At 35.6% G+C, this 21,032-nt stretch overlaps 1 protein-coding gene across 2 annotated transcripts in view; it reads right to left on the minus strand.

Annotated features, from left to right (window-relative positions):
- Dyrk2 (Dual-specificity tyrosine phosphorylation-regulated kinase 2) overlaps nt 1-21,032 on the minus strand; it is a 391,634-nt gene that overhangs the window by 353,767 nt on the left and 16,835 nt on the right. Inside the window, exon 1 of one of the 2 annotated variants that reach the window (XM_074130628.1) lies at nt 11,379-11,486. The exons of the other annotated variant lie outside the window; for it this stretch is intronic. Coding sequence (XP_073986729.1) covers nt 11,379-11,471 — 93 coding nt within the window. The 5' untranslated portion in view covers nt 11,472-11,486. Of the gene's footprint in view, nt 1-11,378; nt 11,487-21,032 lie in introns of those variants that run through there. 2 annotated transcript variants of the gene reach the window in all.

Raw genomic sequence — 21,032 nt, forward strand, 5'->3', positions numbered from 1 at the left:
TCTCTTACAATGACAAAATAAGAGAAAACTATTGAGTTAGTGTCAAATTATTCCGTTTAGAAAAAATCTATAAAATGGTTTTTTACAAATTCGATCAGTGTATAAAAAAAGAGTACATGTATTAACACAATACAGTTCAAAAGATGAAACATTACATCCACTTAATATCTGATATTTACTTTAGTTGCTGACATAATACTCAATAAAGGAAAATAAACAAAAAAATAAAAAATTATCAAAATCAGTTTATTTCGATTTCACAATCAATGAGAGAATAGAGGTAGGATGGAAACTGGATAGCAAAACACTATCCATGAAATTATTGTATCAGCCGATTCTCTACATGTCCGTTGGAAATTTCAACTTGCTCATACGCCTATACTATTGCATCTAGAAAACTGGAACTTTGCTCGAATGTAGACATAAACGTTCCCTATATTTGTGCAAAATCCCGATTAAATATGATCATTGTGAAGGGAGATATTCGAGGTCAAAATTTTAGTCAGATACAAAACACCAATATTTCAACTTGCTGTTACGCCTATACTATTGCATCTAGAAAACTGGAACTTTGCTCGAATGTAGACATAAACGTTCCCTATATTTGTGCAAAATCCCGATTAAATATGATCATTGTGAAGGGAGATATTCGAGGTCAAAATTTTAGTCAGATACAAAACACCAATATTTCAACTTGCTCATACGCCTATACTATTGCATCTAGAAAACTGGAACTTTGCTCGAATGTAGACATAAACGTTCCCTATATTTGTGCAAAATCCCGATTAAATATGATCATTGTGAAGGGAGATATTCGAGGTCAAAATTTTAGTCAGATACAAAACACCAATATTTCAACTTGCTGTTACGCCTATACTATTGCATCTAGAAAACTGGAACTTTGCTCGAATGTAGACATAAACGTTCCCTATATTTGTGCAAAATCCCGATTAAATATGATCATTGTGAAGGGAGATATTCGAGGTCAAAATTTTAGTCAGATACAAAACACCAATATTTCAACTTGCTGTTACGCCTATACTATTGCATCTAGAAAACTGGAACTTTGCTCGAATGTAGACATAAACGTTCCCTATATTTGTGCAAAATCCCGATTAAATATGATCATTGTGAAGGGAGATATTCGAGGTCAAAATTTTAGTCAGATACAAAACACCAATATTTCAACTTGCTCATACGCCTATACTATTGCATCTAGAAAACTGGAACTTTGCTCGAATGTAGACATAAACGTTCCCTATATTTGTGCAAAATCCCGATTAAATATGATCATTGTGAAGGGAGATATTCGAGGTCAAAATTTTAGTCAGATACAAAACACCAATATTTCAACTTGCTGTTACGCCTATACTATTGCATCTAGAAAACTGGAACTTTGCTCGAATGTAGACATAAACGTTCCCTATATTTGTGCAAAATCCCGATTAAATATGATCATTGTGAAGGGAGATATTCGAGGTCAAAATTTTAGTCAGATACAAAACACCAATATTTCAACTTACTGTTACGCCTATACTATTCCATCCAGAAAGCTGAAACTTTGATCGAATGTTGACATAAACGTTCCCTACATTGGTGCGAAATCTCGATTAAATCTGATCATTGTGAAGGGAGATATTCAAGGTCAAAATATTAGTAAGAGGCAAAACACCAATATTTCAACTTGCTGTTACGCTTATAATATTATATCCAAAAAGCTGAAACTTTGCTCGAATGTAGACATAAACGTTCCCTATATTTGTGCAAAATCCCGATTAAATATGATCATTGTGAAGGGAGATATTCGAGGTCAAAATTTTAGTCAGATACAAAACACCAATATTTCAACTTACTGTTACGCCTATACTATTGCATCTAGAAAACTGGAACTTTGCTCGAATGTAGACATAAACGTTCCCTATATTTGTGCAAAATCCCGATTAAATATGATCATTGTGAAGGGAGATATTCGAGGTCAAAATTTTAGTCAGATACAAAACACCAATATTTCAACTTGCTGTTACGCCTATACTATTGCATCTAGAAAACTGGAACTTTGCTCGAATGTAGACATAAACGTTCCCTATATTTGTGCAAAATCCCGATTAAATATGATCATTGTGAAGGGAGATATTCGAGGTCAAAATTTTAGTCAGATACAAAACACCAATATTTCAACTTGCTGTTACGCCTATACTATTGCATCTAGAAAACTGGAACTTTGCTCGAAAGTAGACATAAACGTTCCCTATATTTGTGCAAAATCCCGATTAAATATGATCATTGTGAAGGGAGATATTCGAGGTCAAAATTTTAGTCAGATACAAAACACCAATATTTCAACTTGCTGTTACGCCTATACTATTGCATCTAGAAAACTGGAACTTTGCTCGAATGTAGACATAAACGTTCCCTATATTTGTGCAAAATCCCGATTAAATATGATCATTGTAAAGGGAGATATTCGAGGTCAAAATTTTAGTCAGATACAAAACACCAATATTTCAACTTGCTGTTACGCCTATACTATTGCATCTAGAAAACTGGAACTTTGCTCGAATGTAGACATAAACGTTCCCTATATTTGTGCAAAATCCCGATTAAATATGATCATTGTGAAGGGAGATATTCGAGGTCAAAATTTTAGTCAGATACAAAACACCAATATTTCAACTTGCTCATACGCCTATACTATTGCATCTAGAAAACTGGAACTTTGCTCGAATGTAGACATAAACGTTCCCTATATTTGTGCAAAATCCCGATTAAATATGATCATTGTGAAGGGAGATATTCGAGGTCAAAATTTTAGTCAGATACAAAACACCAATATTTCAACTTGCTGTTACGCCTATACTATTGCATCTAGAAAACTGGAACTTTGCTCGAATGTAGACATAAACGTTCCCTATATTTGTGCAAAATCCCGATTAAATATGATCATTGTGAAGGGAGATATTCGAGGTCAAAATTTTAGTCAGATACAAAACACCAATATTTCAACTTGCTGTTACGCCTATACTATTGCATCTAGAAAACTGGAACTTTGCTCGAATGTAGACATAAACGTTCCCTATATTTGTGCAAAATCCCGATTAAATATGATCATTGTGAAGGGAGATATTCGAGGTCAAAATTTTAGTCAGATACAAAACACCAATATTTCAACTTGCTCATACGCCTATACTATTGCATCTAGAAAACTGGAACTTTGCTCGAATGTAGACATAAACGTTCCCTATATTTGTGCAAAATCCCGATTAAATATGATCATTGTGAAGGGAGATATTCGAGGTCAAAATTTTAGTCAGATACAAAACACCAATATTTCAACTTGCTGTTACGCCTATACTATTGCATCTAGAAAACTGGAACTTTGCTCGAATGTAGACATAAACGTTCCCTATATTTGTGCAAAATCCCGATTAAATATGATCATTGTGAAGGGAGATATTCGAGGTCAAAATTTTAGTCAGATACAAAACACCAATATTTCAACTTGCTGTTACGCCTATACTATTGCATCTAGAAAACTGGAACTTTGCTCGAATGTAGACATAAACGTTCCCTATATTTGTGCAAAATCCCGATTAAATATGATCATTGTGAAGGGAGATATTCGAGGTCAAAATTTTAGTCAGATACAAAACACCAATATTTCAACTTGCTCATACGCCTATACTATTGCATCTAGAAAACTGGAACTTTGCTCGAATGTAGACATAAACGTTCCCTATATTTGTGCAAAATCCCGATTAAATATGATCATTGTGAAGGGAGATATTCGAGGTCAAAATTTTAGTCAGATACAAAACACCAATATTTCAACTTGCTGTTACGCCTATACTATTCTATCCAGAAAGCTGGAACTTTGCTCGAATGTAGACATAAACGTTCCCTATATTTGTGCAAAATTTCGACTAAATCTGATCATTGTGAAGGGAGATATTCGAGGTCAAAATTTTAGTCAGATACAAAACACCAATATTTCAACTTACTGTTACGCCTATACTATTCCATCCAGAAAGCTGAAACTTTGATCGAATGTTGACATAAACGTTCCCTACATTGGTGCGAAATCTCGATTAAATCTGATCATTGTGAAGGGAGATATTCAAGGTCAAAATATTAGTAAGAGGCAAAACACCAATATTTCAACTTGCTGTTACGCTTATAATATTATATCCAAAAAGCTGAAACTTTGCTCGAATGTAGACATAAACGTTCCCTATATTTGTGCAAAATCCCGATTAAATATGATCATTGTGAAGGGAGATATTCGAGGTCAAAATTTTAGTCAGATACAAAACACCAATATTTCAACTTACTGTTACGCCTATACTATTCCATCCAGAAAGCTGAAACTTTGATCGAATGTTGACATAAACGTTCCCTACATTGGTGCGAAATCTCGATTAAATCTGATCATTGTGAAGGGAGATATTCAAGGTCAAAATATTAGTAAGAGGCAAAACACCAATATTTCAACTTGCTGTTACGCTTATAATATTATATCCAAAAAGCTGAAACTTTGCTCGAATGTAGACATAAACGTTCCCTATATTTGTGCAAAATCCCGATTAAATATGATCATTGTGAAGGGAGATATTCGAGGTCAAAATTTTAGTCAGATACAAAACACCAATATTTCAACTTGCTGTTACGCCTAAACTATTGCGTCTAGAAAGCTGAGAATCAGCTTGAATGTAGACATAAACGAGCCCTATATTTGTGCAAAATCCCGATTAAATATGATCATTGTGAAGGGAGAAATTCAAGGTCAAAATTTTAGTAAGACGCAAAACACCAATATTTTAACTTGCTGTTACGCCCATACTATTCTATCCAGAAAGCTGAAACATTGCTCGAATTAGACATAAACGTTCCCTATATTTGTGCAAAATCTGGATTAAATCTGATTATTGTGAAGGCAGATATTCGAGGTCAAAATTTTAGTAAGAGGCAAAACACCAATATTTCAACTTGCTGTTACGTTTATAATATTATATCCAAAAAGCTGAAACTTTGCTCGAATGTAGACATAAACGTTCCCTATATTTGTGCAAAATCTTGACTTAATCTGATCATTGTGAAGGGAGAAATACGAGGTCAAAACTTTAGTAAGACGCAAAACACCAATATTTCAACTTGCTGTTACGCCTAAACTATTGCATCAAGAAAGCTGAGAATCAGCTCGAATGTAGACATAAACGTTCCCTATATTTGTGCAAAATCTCGATTAAATCTGAACATTGTGAAGGGAGATATTCGAGATCAAAATTTTAGTTAGATGCAAAACCCCAAAATTTCAACTTGCTGTTACGCCTATACTATTCCATCTAGAAAGCTGGAACTTTGCTCGAATGTAGACATAAACGTTCCCTATATTTGTGCAAAATCTCGATTAAATCTGATCATTGTGAAGGGAGATATTCAAGATCAAAATTTTAGTCAGATACAAAATATTTCTACTTGCTGTTACGCCTATACTATTCTATCCAGAAAGCTGAAACTTTGCTCGAATGTAGACATAAACGTTCCCTATATTTGTGCAAAATCTCGATTAAATCTTATTCTATTAGTTACACTTATACTATTGCCTAAAACGGATGATTTTACCTCCTCTATCCTGTAGTAAATTAGCGCAAAAATTACAAATTAACAAGAAGAAGATTGTGCTAAAAGTTTACCTAATTAAAACACGAATATTTTATGAAATGATTAGCCGACTAGTGAATTGGAATGAGTGGGAATCTGGTAAGTTAAGAGGAAAGTTAAATTCTTTATTCAAAAGGTAATTTAAATGACGATGTAAATGAATGACGTAGTAAATGAGAAGAAAATTCAATTAAATGAATTTCAACGGAAGTTCAGAAGTTTTCCTGTCTTTTTTTTGAGTGTATCACTGCCGTAGAACGAGGGCATAAATTTCCATCTTAAATTTAGTTACAATCAACTTTTTGAAGTTATTAGCATTAAAATGAGACAAAGATAGTGAGTATTTATCCCTTTTTTCCCTAAAATTGTTACTGATATTCCTAAACATAGATCCTTACTTTTTACACTTTATTTTATTTTTATACTTAGAATAATTTAGTTCAAAGTTTTGGGTCAAAATAATTATACGTTGAAAAAATGTCCTGAGGGGACAGGATCTTCTTTTTCCTCGTGGTGCCCCGCGGATATCTTCTCCTGGGAGCAAGCTCTTAAAGAAGGTATGAGGCAAGCATCTTGTTCTATAGCCCCAGGATTAGGATAATACTCAATTTCACACTTCGCCTGTGTGGTGGTGTGAGGGAGTTATCAGTAGAAGCCTTCTGGAGAAGATGGAAGAGTGTAAAGGGAGTTAAGAAGCAAGATATTCCAGACGGCTGTTCTCCTCTCTTCTCAGCATTTCTCTAAACCAATTCAAGGCGTCGTGTGACCCGTGCGAACGATGTATTGAAAATGGTGCCTCCGAAGTACTGGGCGCTCACTAAGCGTAAGTAAGACTGAGTATAAACATTGAGAACTGCCATAAATGGAAGTCATGCGAGTGGTTATCACCAGATTTCTAAATCTTACATAACATACACACAGCATTCTTGCTAGTAAATTAACATCAGTTAACACAAAGAAAAGGCTGACTGGTTGCCATATGTTCCATATCCTTCAGGTAACTGTGGCTTCCCACCTGTTCCATAGGATGTTGTGGAACTGGTGGATCGCCAAGGAATGGGATATTAAGTTACGTCTTTTTTTAAAATTTCTATATCATTTTCATAATTAATAAATCATTATTCAAGAAGGTATTTAACTCTGATTCTACTAGTCATAATTCAAGTAAATTCATCAACAAAACAACTAACTACAAATTAAAAGATGAACACATGAATAATTTAGAAAAAAAAATGGTAACTAAATGAAGTCTTAAAGTTTGAAAAGTCTTAATAATTTCTGTTTGTTCTTTGTATTTCTTTCTATCAGTTTATAAAGAGCGGAAGTTGGTACTTGAAAGAAGTTTAAAACAGAGAAAGATCAAGCTTAGCGAAATATTCACAATGCGAGCTTTCCAGAGCTTTTCAAATTAAGTTCAATATATTGAGTAAATAATTTATCAGTATAAATACATAAATTAATTATTTTTACTTCTAACTGAATAGACTTTTTTCTGCGTTTATTTTTGCTACAATCTGTTGGTGCTATAAGCAACAATGATAAGACTGAGTAGTAGATACAATCAAGTAAAGAAGTTACCCCTGTGGTAACACTCCAAAAGATCGTACTATGGTCACTCTCTTCACTAGATAGGAGATCACTAGGCCTCCATCTCTTAAGGCGTCTTGTCCGGGTTATCAGGAAGAGTTCTTGAAGAAAGATTTTTGAGCTAGAGGATTTATATGAGATTGCAGGTTAACATGAAGTTTTCTGAATCATGTTTTCAGCGACTTGTGTGGATAAAAGGAATGTTAAGGTCACAGTGTGTATAGTCCCAGGTTGGGAGTCATAAAATGGAGCGTTTACAATAATAGTTCGAAGTATTGAAGAGATCTGAATCCTTTGGAGATTTGTACGTTTGGTTGAACAAACACACACTTCAAGTCTCTTGTTGACCTGATTTTATCTTTGATTCTTTTTTTTACTGTCCTGACCATCTTTTGAAACAGCGTTGGCCCCAGATAAGTTCAATAATAATTGTCTCATTGAAGTACCCACTAATGGGCTAGTAACTCCTCTACTAACATCTTACGATTCACTTGTTGCAGGAATCTTTGCAACTGCAGATGTAAAATTATATGAAATCCCCCCCCAAAAAATTACACTTTGTAGATTTAAACAAATTTATTTGTTAATAACCCAAAAAATATGAGGGAAAAATCTAAATAAAAACTTTAAAGTAGATCTAAGTAGCCAAACTATCGTGAAAATTTGAAACAAACTGTGGAAAAATCCCTTCAGCAAAGCACTGGATTTCCCGTAGAGGAAAGTATTTCCGCTAAACTTTCTGTCAGGCCTCGTGGGGCCAAGGAAGACAGGAGAGACTTCTGTGAAGTAAACTGTTTTCCCAGGTAATTTTCAGTTACCATTAGTCTAGTCCTGAATAATCTTTTTGGAGATTTAAATATAAATTTTTCACTAAAATAAACACTAGCAACTAATCAAATAAATTCTTTATCTATTTACTATGTACGTAATTAGTTTCTGCTAGACAAATATTTAAAGAGAGAAACTAAAACACAGAGGAGATAAAATAAAATAACTAATTCATATAATCGTAATAGGTAGGTAGGTATTATTTGGATCTAAAATTGTTTAAATAATTAGCAAACTATTTTTGCTAAAATTAATTTATTAGTGACGTAGTATATTTATAAATACAGTAAAAGCTCTTTATTCGCGGGGTATATGTTTCATAAATATGCCGCGAATACAGAAACCGTGAATACGGAATGGTAATTTATATGGGATTATAGGGGATACGTTCCTAGGTGACAAAATAAAAAAAAAACAAATATATAAAAAAATCAATTTAATTGAAGTTTTTGAACATTTTGATTAATTATCTTAAGGCTTAGGCAATGGTTTGAAGAATTTTGTAATTTTCTCTTGCTTGGCAGTTTTTAAAAGCTTTTGTTTGCAGTCAAAGTTTGAACTTGCCACTACAACTACCATCAGGTTCTTTAAAATGAGCGTAAAGATACTTTGCCTTCTCCCGGACCATTGGACCACTCAGGGGCACCCTTTTTTGGATGCGGTCTTCGATCCATAATGACAACGCCACTTCCATTTTTTCTATTGCTGGATCACGAACAATTGCTTTCATTCTGTGCGTTTACATTCTCAAAAACACCGATCGCGGCGAAGGACAGCTTATGTCAAAGTCCTCGGCGATATCATTTAACAACATACTTTAGGCAAAGTTGTAATAACATCTATTTTACTTTTTTTATTAGTCCATTTGACGGCATTTACAAAGGATATTGGGTTGGATACCTATTGGAATCCTTTTATTATCATAGTGTACTTCCGCGAATATCCGCGAATTAGGAATTGGGTCGCATTTTTTTAATCCGCGAATAGTGAAAACGCGAATGAAGGAAGCGCGAATAAGGAGCTTTTACTGTATATCGTTTATCTTCTAACTTACAATTGAATTTTTTGGTTCTTGCAAAATCGCTGATTTTTAACGTCGTAGCGCGCATATTTATTGAATCCCTGACCGGCTTCGGATCTTTATCCATCATCAAAGTTAGATCAATTAATTTGTTGTAGAGAATTAGACTTCATCTATGTTTTTGCATCTCACTCCCACTCTTGCTGACCCAGTGTGGAAAGTGATACGTTGAGTGTATCTTTGTTATTCCAAATCAGAGGTTGCCAAAGTGGTCTATAAGTAGTAAAAAAAAAGTAAAGTAATCGCCTATTTCTTCAAGCGCGGCTTTACGTCCAACTACCAAATTAGGTGTCGTGGACGGAGGCGACTAGCAAACATACTTTACTGTAAAGTTCTTTTATTAACCATTAAATAAAATCCAAGGCTTAGACCAGGGGAATCGAATCCACTAACCAGCAATACCTCTTAGCATTGCGGGTCTAGCCTCTAACCGCTCGGCTACAGTGGCGCCTCAAAGTGGTTTATATAGACCCCCCAGGGGTCTATTTAACAAAAGTAGGGGGTCGATCTGAGCCAGGGGGGGTCGAAGGAAAAACAATTTCGAACCCAATATATAGCGAACCTTGCAAAGAAACACCAGGAGCACACCCAGCTCATTAATTAAGAAGCAATACTGTAGTTACTTTAATTATTTATAATTACTTATTATTTAATAAATATTAAGGTATTTAAATTTCAACATTAAGATATTTTTCATAAAACTATTTGTTACACAATGTAAAATTACTTAAATAAATGTTTAAAAAAATCATAAAATAAATGTACAAATACACAGTACACTAGTAGATAGTTTTATTTTTAATTAAATGAAAATTACTTTTATGATGAGGGGTCGATGGAGATTTCGAAAAATTACATAAGGGGGGGTCCATGATCAAAAAAAAGTTTGGCGACCCCCTGCGTCTAAGTTAATGGAATCGTAAAAGATTTTTCTTTAGAACAAATGAATGTCCGAGATTGGTCCAGGGATACCAAATAAACATGCGCGCTTGGGACGGATGTAATCAACGAGATTATCCAGCATTGAGAGGAAGTTACCTACATTTTCAATATTTTCAAAACATTGAGATAAACATTTTGTGTGTTGACATTCTCGAATTGACTCGAACTCATCGTATGTTTCGTATTTAATTAATTGCATTTGTATAGACTCAAAATGCTCTAAGAATCTAATTCCTGTTCGAATTCCGTTTAATTTTATAGTTGAATATTGTGGTTATTTTAAAAAAAACTTAATTCTTTTCTACCTGATGCTTCGGAATAATGAAGAAAATACGAACATTCCCAGATTTTAGAAATCTATATTTTCAGGTCGCGCATGATTCTACGAAATGGGTTTCAGAAAATTTGTGAATGTTTGTGAGTAAAAAAATAAATAAATAAATATTTCAACAAAAAAAAAACCGGAAGTTGAAGCTTCACAATCGCACGAAAGATCGCGACACTTACTTAGTCCACCGGAAGTCCCCTTTACCGAGTGCACTTTTTTTCATTTCTTTCAAATATTTTCTTTTTTTTTGAAAATGACACGAAAAGTGCCTTTTTAAATTTGTATTCATGTTAAGTGAACATTTTTTCCGCCGTACAATCTTAATTAAGAGAGTTTTGAATACGCGTCCCTCTAAAGTACATTTCAATGGACCGCATACTTAATGTGTCTTATGTACTTTAAAGAGGAAATGAATAAAGTAGCTGAGTTTAAAGGAAATGCCACAATCGGAAATAGCACTTTATTGCATGAAATTTTCACTTTTCTGGTATTTTTATTATACACATAGAAAATGCATGAATGCTCCCAACTAATTTGAATAATTTTCCAGGGAAATTCGATTAAGGGACTTCTAGGTGGGGGAGGAGTGATTACACTTTGCTCTAAAGTACTTTCTCAGTGTTATTTACAATTCGATTTATATCGAGATAGTGGTACTTAATGAGTTTTCGATTTCGATATATTTTCACGCACATACAAACACAGACAAGTCTAAAAACCACTTTTCCGAATGCAATTCTTGTCTTACACTAAATAAGCGATAAAAATAGAATAAAAAGTCTGCTACTCTTTCGGGAATCTGGAGCCAAATTCTGCGATTTTAAGTTGATATCAGTTATCAGTTATGCCGCCAAAATAATATTCTCCCTTCCATACACTAACACAAACACACCTATAAGGTGACAATTTTAATTTTTTATCATATTTTTTATTTTTTAAATTCATCAATTTTACCTTTCTTTGAAAATGATCAGTCCATCCACAACGGACCCTGGGTTTATCCTGATCCTCGGCGACGATAGGGTTGGTCACGAGGATGATTGCCATGGCTAGACTGCTGCCGCCCGCACAACTTTCTACCCGCCTTGCCGCCTCCTTAGCGCAAGCGCGCCAAATCTCTTGAACTCCTTCTTTCCTCTCTGTTTTTTTTTTTTTTTGTCTGTCATTGGACAGACCTTCACACTACATTATTTACCACTATTAATCATTTTGTACACAATAAGGGCATTGCTTTAAGGAGTTTAATGGAATAAGAGCGCATAGTGTAGGGTTTGATGTCTGTGAAAGGTAAACTATAGGGTGTAAAGTTTACAATTTACAGGGTTGTCAGGTCAGTTGTTGTGTTTTGACACTATTAAATTTTGTTTTTTTTTTCTAGTTCAGGAGTAAAAGGTTAATTTAATGAAGTATACCTTGCAAAGTTTATACAATCTGCTGGGCCCCAAAGCGCCATACACTCTCGGCAATCTGTACATTATACAGACAAAACACGGTACGGTTACCTGCGGGCTGATAATTTGGTATCTCTTAAACATGCAACAACATATCACGTAACGTTCAATTAAAGAAGCTTTATTGATTTTTACGAGCAACGATTTGGCCATAATCTTTAAATCTCTGGATTCTTGGAATTAGAAAGAAGTAATGGTCTACGGCGGGGGATCCCCAAACTACGGCCCACGGGTCACATGCGGCGGCACCCTGAGGCCATTTATCCGGCCCCAGCCGCACTTCCGGAAGGGGCACCTCTTTCATTGGCGGTCAGTGAGAGGAGCACATCCGCATCCTGTGCTCCTGGAGTACTGGAGAACAGTACTATTTCCGGTGACGCGGGACGCACACGTCACGGCTCCGGTAGCATTATGAAATAACAGCAGAAGTAGGAAGAAAGGCAAAGCACTATAACTAAATCGGACATTGACCATCTCATTAGCCAAAAGCAGGTCCATAATTCCCACAGAAATACTGGGCAGTTCGGTGATTTAAATTTACTTGTTCTTCATTTTAACAAATTGTATTTGTTCCCGTTTCGTCTCTTACTTCAAAATAAGATATGTGCAGTGTGCATAGGGATTAGTACATAGTTTGTTTTATAGTCCGGCCCTCCAACGGTCTGAGGAACAGTGAACTGGTGGCCCCCTGTGTAAAAAAGTTTAGAGACCCCTGGTCTACGGTATCGCGCAAGAAGAAGTCTTTAAAATGTGCCTTAGTGTTGACTCAAAAATTTTAGTATGCCCAAAAAGTATGTTACCCCGATTGTTGCAAATTATTATGCACTTTTAAGTATGTAAATATCTAAGTCACATTCGTCTGTTGGTCTAACTTTGGGTTTAAGTCACATAAGAGAGCAAAATACTTGTTGCTTTGTCCAAGATATGGTCTCACTTTTCTCGGGATCATTTTCCAATACTTCATCCGGATCTAGTTGCTGGGTTCTAGTGGTTATGAAGCGTGGCCTTGTAAGTGGACAGATCCCCGAGTTCGAAATCCTGCACTTTTTATTTGTTGGCAAAAACTTTTAGTAGTAAAATATGTACCGCTGACCACGACTCCTGCACGTTAAGCCACGCCTTGAAAAATTCAAAAATAGTAGGCGATTACTCTTTCTTTTATTCGGATCTACTGCGGTTATATACCATGTGGCCTATCCGTCTAATATTTGAAGAGAAAAAAGAGATAATGTAGTGTGTAAAAGAACCGTTTAGTGCCATAGCCTTAACACTGCCTTATTTTGCAACGTAAACAGCCTTTGAATGTACGTGATACTTGTAATTGCCACAAAAATTGATGTGTCCTAAAATGGGGCCTTAGAAATAAGTAATACTTAGCACTAATGAAGTCATATATATCTAGGTACAATTAGAGTCGCCCTAATATGGAAATTAAAAATTTAAAAGAATAGAAAGTTGTGGGATCGCCATATTGTTTGAAAAGAAAAAGTGTAATTTCGATTGCTGCAAACTAAAATCTAAGACAGTGATCGATAGTACAGTCAGGGTTGCCTTAATATGAAAATAATGTAAATACAAAACAAAAAAAAGTGAAAATTACAGGTACTATCACATAGTTTGACCAAAAATAGGGTAACTCGTAGTCGCTTCATAAGGTCTAGAAATGGATCGCTGGGGGGGAAATGATCAACAGGCAAAGCTTAAATCTTGAAAAAGGGCCAAAAACCACCTAGATATTCATGTTACAACCTGTTTGTTGGCTGAAATATCCTGTTCTATCTTGCACAATGCTGTTCGGTAATAATGCAGCTTAAACTTCTCAAATGTAATTAATTTTTGAAAAAATCATCTAGCGAGCGAAAAAAAAATTGCTAAATCTCAAAATTCAGTTTCTCCATGAAAATTGAAACATTCAATTTCCCGAGATCGCAACCTCCGCAAGAATTTAAAAAAAGAGAGAAAGTGTTAATAAAATAAACTAATGCTCCAGTGATGTCTAGGTCAGTAAGGTAACCGAGCGTGTACCTAATGGCACTGCAACAAACACTAGGGCTGCTGTTTATTCTTCTAGAAAAACTCCAGCAAGCTAAGTTTCAAGGGCGTTAAATTCAGCGGAAAAATCTCTATTTTTTTTTTATTCAAAAATTTAGGAAAATATTATTAAATAAATTTGTGTATCTGTCTGTCAACCATCGGAAAATTTAGGTAACAGTAAATATGCATATTACCTTCCCACTTTTTGCATCTTCTATAATTTGAGCTCTAGTTTAGTTAGGCGTATCCCCTGAAAAATCGTCTTTATAGTACTGAGTTCGATTCCCGGTCTTAGGCCTTGGATCTTATTTAATGATTAATAAAAGAAATTTACAGTAAAGTATGTCATTACGACAGGAGGAAGAGGATTAGCTACTTCTTCAGGGTACTTGGCATCCCTATGAGTAACCCAGCCTAACAACATGAACATGAGCAACACCCCAATACATATAGGTCATATTCATCTGTACAATGAGGGGCTTTTTAGCTCGGAACAGTTGTGCAGATTGTGTCAGGAAGTGGAAGAAACGGCCTCTAACAGGCTGTTCGATTGTGCTACGAAATCTTTGGAACTTTGAGACCAAAGGTAACAGTAGCGCAAAAAGAACTATTAAGGAAAGTCCTCCACCTCCTTAGTGGGGGAGTTTCATCTACTAGATCCAAAAAGGGAATGGCACAATAAGCCTCTTTTGGCTGGGGTTGCCTTAAGGCAAAGGACCCATCCTGATAATCTAATTACATCATACATCCATAGAGTTTTTATAGGTTTCAGCATCACGTAGAACCCCGTAGGAGGGGGGGGGGGAAGTGGACTAGCCACTTCTTCAGGGATCTTGGCTTCCTTATGGGATAACCCCAGTCTAACAACACGAACAACACTCTTAAACTGACATACTCGTAACAGCCACACCATTACACATAGGACCTACAGAGATAGTTGACTACATGGGTTTAGCGAAACTCGTAGGCGAACTCTAGCTCATCATTTTCATCTTAAGAGGCTGCAAGAGATTTTTTTTTTTTTTATAGAAGAAAAACAAATTATATGCCAAAATCAAAAGTCAGTCTATTTTAAGACAAAGTCTTGTATGTGTTTGTAACAGATTTTTACCCTAACTAAATACAGCACAGCGACCATTACAAGCGAGGCACCCCATTTAACAGAGAATACCCTTTTGCTATAATTTCTATTTACTCCATTGCCACATGAATTCAAGATAAGCGGCCTCTGGTGGCAAAATCCGTAATCCGTCTTAGTGGTGTAGGGAAGGTTATTTATCTTGAACCCTTTTTAGATGTACACAGCCTCCTTTATTGTACTAACAAAAAAAAAAAAATTATAGTTAGAATTAGGATGTAAAGAAATAAACGAGAACTAAATGCAATTAGGAATAAGAGAGTTCTTTAGAATTCTTTAAAAGGTAAAACTTCTTTGTGGAGAAGAGCGTGCTTGTAGTCCTTATAAGGGAGAGTTCGATTGATGATAACTCTAAGGGCATTGCTTGCCCAGTTTTCTAAGAGACTGCTAGCCAATATCCCTTTATGTGGCCCAAATATTACCCATTACTTAAAAATTAATAAACAACTTGTCATCTTTAAAAATTAAAATAATGAAGACTTAAAAGAAGATTTCTCTTGCTGTCAAGAAACTAAACTTAAATAACGAAACAAATAAGATGAAGAAATACTGCCAGTTTCAGTCATGATATATTTTTATTAAGCCGAGCTTTCGACCTAGGGACTAGGTCCATCTTCAGGGCTAATTTACAATGTACTATTTTACATCATTAAAGGGTTGGTGTATCTTCTGTCTTGCCTGCTCATGGACTCAAGGAGAAGACACACCAACCCTCTAATGATGTAAAATAGTACAATGTAAATTAGCCCTGAAGATGACCCAGTCCCTAGGTCGAAAGCTCCGGCACAATAAACACATATCATGACTGAAACTGGCAGTTTATTTTTTCATCCTATTGAAACTATGAATCAGTCACCACAAATAATGAACAGTAATAACGTAACAAACTTTACTGCAACTTATGTGTGCCTACAAACTGGTTAAAGTGGGCTTCCCGTTAAGCATCCCAAAATGCTGCACCAAAAATCACCAATGCTGTACAAATCAATGGCGTTCTGATTGTGTCCAATCTTCATAAAATTCCGCTATAAAAAGATTCCACAAATCGTATCATCACAATCCTCTTGTTCAGATAGCTTTCAAGCGTAACCTTACCCAATATGCCTTTCGCACGGCTGAAGCGCCAGTTGCCTCGGATTCATCTTCACTAATTCCAACGCCATACCACTGGCGACTATCTTTTCTCTTTGGAAATATACATTTTTGTTTTAGTCAATAATAGATGAGTGGTAAGTATAATTAACTGATCTGCTATACTATCTAATTATCCCCAGCATCAAGATCACTGAGTTTAATACTTTGTATTCTTACAGTTTCCACCGACTGACCACGGTAAAACCTCCTGACTGTAAAACAACTTTCTTCCGTGGTTCCTTCTTATTATACAACTTCATGGGAAGATATCATTTGTACCGCTATGGTCCGTTGTATTCTTTACAAGCGGAGATGTCTCCCACTTGTAAAATACATGGGGACCTCTATTGTACCATACTATTATTTCTTCCACCATAACTATTGTACCATAACTGCGTCCGTCTGTCTGTACTGCAATCAAACACACACACACACACAAGGACAATAAATAAAACCTTTGGTTCGGGAGAAGAACGTATTCCCATACAATTGTTTCCACTTATAGCGAATATTAATCTAATAAAATGAGTTTAACTTATTCAGAGAGGTCTCTTTTCTTGTTTTATCACGGCAGAAGTTAACTTCTACTTAAGTAATTACTGCTTATTTTTTCAGGCAGGCATTACGTCCAACTACCAATTAGGTGACAGTGGACGGAAGCGACTAGCAAACTTACTTTACTGTAAATATCTTTTATTAACCACTAAATAAAAAACCAAGGCCCTAGACCGGGAATCGAACCCACTAAACCAACAATACATCATAGCATTGCGGGTCTAGTCTCTTAACCGCTCGGCTATCGTGGCGCCTCAGAAGTTAAGTAATTACTGCTTACTTTTTCAGGCTGGCTTTACGTTTAACTTCCCGAATTAGGTGTCGTGGTTGGAGGCGAATCTTAGAAAGTGAAGGTTATCTATCTTAACACATTGCCGATCACTCGGGGAAATCTTTCCGTTTTGTAAAATGTCAGTGCAAGACCGATCGGGGAAATCTCCTTGTTTGACAATGCAATGCAATGGAGTACTGAATACATGGTTTTAAGTATATTAAGTACTTATATATTTTGATGCCCGCTTCTCTTCGTTGATCGCTATATATTATCACTATATTTTTTAAATAATAGAGAGTAAAAGAATTAGGAGATGAGAAAGAAAGAGATATTGCTAAAAATAATGCCGATAAACGGTCCATGAAATTTTCAAAATAATATACTCCATATTGAATTACAGTTGATCGCATAGTCATCTACAATTCCAGTCTTACAAAATTTGTATTAAGCATAAAAACTCCATATCTATTTTGTAATTTATCTTTGTAATCGGTGGAGCCATTTTTTTGAGAAAATCTAGCAAAAAGGAAGTGGCATTTTCCATTGGCTGATTTTGGGAGGGGGCGTTCCAAAAGCTCTGATTTTCGTGTCCCAATGATGGCGTCTAAATCAGCCTAGTTTCCACCAATCAGCTAGTTTTTATCTTAAAGACTTTAATAAAATGTCCCAGGAAATTGAAGATGCTTTTAATGAATTACATCTTGATACTGCATCAGATCTACTCGTAGAATAATTTCAAGCGAGTCAGAGAGTAATTTGGAAGATTCAGACAGTGATTCAACTATATTCAGTTGCAATTCGTGCGGTCGGCATTGTGTTAAATATAATGGTACGACAGATAGTGCATTTAAAGTTACCAAAAGAAATTTTGGTACGAACATAACACACGAAAACATTACTTACTGCAAATTAGGTACCTCAATTTATCGATACTTAATAGGTGATAAGTGATGAAATTCACTGCAATTGCACTTTCCAAGAAAACTCAACCACTCGCTCACCTAGAAGTGCCCTAAATTGAAACCTTTTTCCGTGAAAAGTGTTTCAAATAGAAGTTATATGAAACAAATATGTGCCATGTTTAAAAAGAAAAATCGGTGGAGCCATTTTTTTGAGAAAATCTAGCAAAAAGGAAGTGGCACTTTCCATTGGCTGATTTGGGGGGGGGGCGTTCCAAAAGCTCTGATTTTCGTGTCCCAATGATGGCGTCTAAATCAGCCAAGTTTCCACCAATCAGCTAGTTTTTATCTTAAAAAAAGAGCTTTTGAGAAGTTCCATATGCTGGATTCCCTTCAAATAATATCACCAACTCTAAGGAATAAGGAATTTTTGTCTATCCTCCTCCCTAACTGTGGACCACAAAACCCGAATAAGATACACCAGCATTCTCTTGGCTCTCCACAAAGCTCAAAGGAATGTAGTGGACATTGTAAGGCATAAATACCGTCCGTCCAGCATACCATCAACCTTCCCGACCGTCCATATTCTTGGCCCTTGCAGGAAAACTTTGTTGACAATATATCACATTACCAGCAAGTCTAGAAGACATCGTTATTATGCTTCAAGTATTTTATTAACTTACGGAACTCACTTGATAATGAATATTTTTTTATTAACATTTTAAAAACTAGGTGCTTCTGATATTTTTTTTTATAAAACCATAGGTTTTTCCATTTTCCTACCTTTATTTCCGGATAGTCCCAAGTAAGAAACTTAAAAGCATGCTTCTTTTTTTTTTCATTAAGAAAATATGAGGTTTCCGGAATCCATCTCCTGGTTCAGTAAAAACGAATAAATACTTCAAAAGAAAAATAAGTTTTTGATGTTTCACATTCACGAAACGACAGGTTATGGAATTCTGTATCTCCCGGAAAACAATGGCAACCAAATCGCAACGTTGAAACGTATAAAAGGCATAAGTGAAGTTGAAATCTCCTGAACCAACTCCCTTAAACCGGTCACAGATACAATAAACATGTTATGACAGGAAAAAAAAACAAAAAATCAAAGATATTATCCTGCACTGCCAACCTAATCATATTTTCAACGCGTATACATTAAAAATTCCAAGTTCAAAGAAAATTGAACCAACAGCTTTCTTTACAAACATTTATATTTCACGTAAGATTTTCACATGTAAATGCTATAAAATAAATAAATTCAAAGAAGAAAAACACCATAGAATGTCGGAATACTCAGTAAATTTAATGGTTGCTACATTTTGAGACCGGCTGTAAGTGTAGACGCTTACAGGAAGTCCAGTTCGTTGTACTTCCTTTTAAAGGCGACATCCCACCATCTTGGCTGTGTATCTCATTGCTGTCTTGATAAATTCCAACCACTCAGTATATCCGATCGTTTTTTTTTTTGTTTTTTCATCTTCCGCTTTTTAAAACATTACATTAAACAACACTCAACCATTAGCGGAAACGGAGGGGTACTTGAATGGCGTCTAAGGTAGCGTGATTTTATTTGTGTATAATTGAGCTCGCATTTTTTTTGTCCCTTCATTAATAACTTGCCATGTAAATTTTATAATATTAAACTCAATATTATATAATCTAACTTAGTACAATACTTTTACTCTTTATTAAGTTCAGCAGCAAAGCTTTCTATTGGCTTAAGTGCATAACAGTACGCAATTCCGTCTGGATGGAATTTTCAAACAAACTCAACATTTGTTTAGAAAATCAAAGGGATACCTGTGAAAACTGAAAGAAAAATTTTCTTCTGGTAACTTTTACCTTAATCCGGGGAAACCTGAAGAAAAACTGATTTAGATAGATTTTCTTAATTTGGGAGGTGGGATTCCAAAAGCTCTGATTTTCTTATCCCAATGATGGCGTCTAAATCAGCTTAGTTTCCACAAATCAGCTAGTTTTTATCTTTAAAAAGTATTTGAGAAGTTCCATGTGCTGCAATCGCTTCAAACTCTCAGGAATAAGGAATTTTTGTCTATCCTCCTCCTCTCTAACTCTCCGTCTGGACCACAAAACCCGAATAGGATACAGCCAGGGATACCAGCATTCTGTCGGAGATAAAGCTCAAAGGAATGTAGTGGACATTGTAAGGCAATTGATTTCTTGTATCATTAACACGGAGGATCAGGGATGATATTTTAGAATGCCCATTTTTTGCCCCGATTCAGTCTTATTCCAACCATGAATCCAATTTCCCTCGAAATGAAGCGCTGAAGATTATATGTATAAGATACATTGAAATTGTGGTTAGATTCGTAGTGCAGGATAATATCTTTGATGTCGCCAGTTGCAGCACCCATGTTTACTGTATCCCTGACCGGGTTTTGGAATTTCAACCACCATCAGAGGTAGATAAATCAGCTGGGTGTAGAGATTTTGATTTCATTTTTTGTTTTGTATAAAAACACAACTCCAATTTTACAATTCCAAAACATTACCCATGCACTAAGCATACAGAAGCCTTAAACAAGCACTAAAATCTCCTCCTTACCCTTACTAACAATAAGATAGGTTATATTAATAGGTCAGACTCGCAGTCGAAGAGTAACGTCTTCCTGATAATCATTATGTGGAGCAGGAGTTTGGTTCTGTGATCTTCAACCCTCGTTGTTAAAAGTAATGGAAGACTTCCAGTCAATTTACTGAAGGCAGTTTTTCTCAGAAGATCCAAACTTTTAGCCCCACAAGCGTTGATAAAACTAACTTAATCTACCTGCAGTAAGACCCACGCAGCGCATGTGTTCCCTCAGTCTACAAGAGCCCTTAAAAAAAAGGTCTGCTAAGATCTTAAACTAGGGCGAAACACCAACCATGAAATAGTTTGCCTACCACTGACCTAGGATTCATATTCAGAACTCCTACGACTTATTTCTAACCATTATTCCCGAGGTAGCACAATATTGGTAATATATTATGGAAGGACCCTTTTTTGGGCAAGGCGGTCGCCGCCTCTTTGGCCCCATTTCTGCCCGGCCAGCAAGATGAATAAGACATAGTTTCAGCAATCAAATCTTTTAAGAATCTCCGAACAATCTGCTTGTA

This window comes from Rhodnius prolixus, unplaced genomic scaffold (genome assembly GCF_049639745.1).
Source record: "Rhodnius prolixus isolate KJV_2025 unplaced genomic scaffold, Rpr scaffold_4, whole genome shotgun sequence".
In the NCBI taxonomy this organism is placed as follows: domain Eukaryota; kingdom Metazoa; phylum Arthropoda; class Insecta; order Hemiptera; family Reduviidae; genus Rhodnius; species Rhodnius prolixus.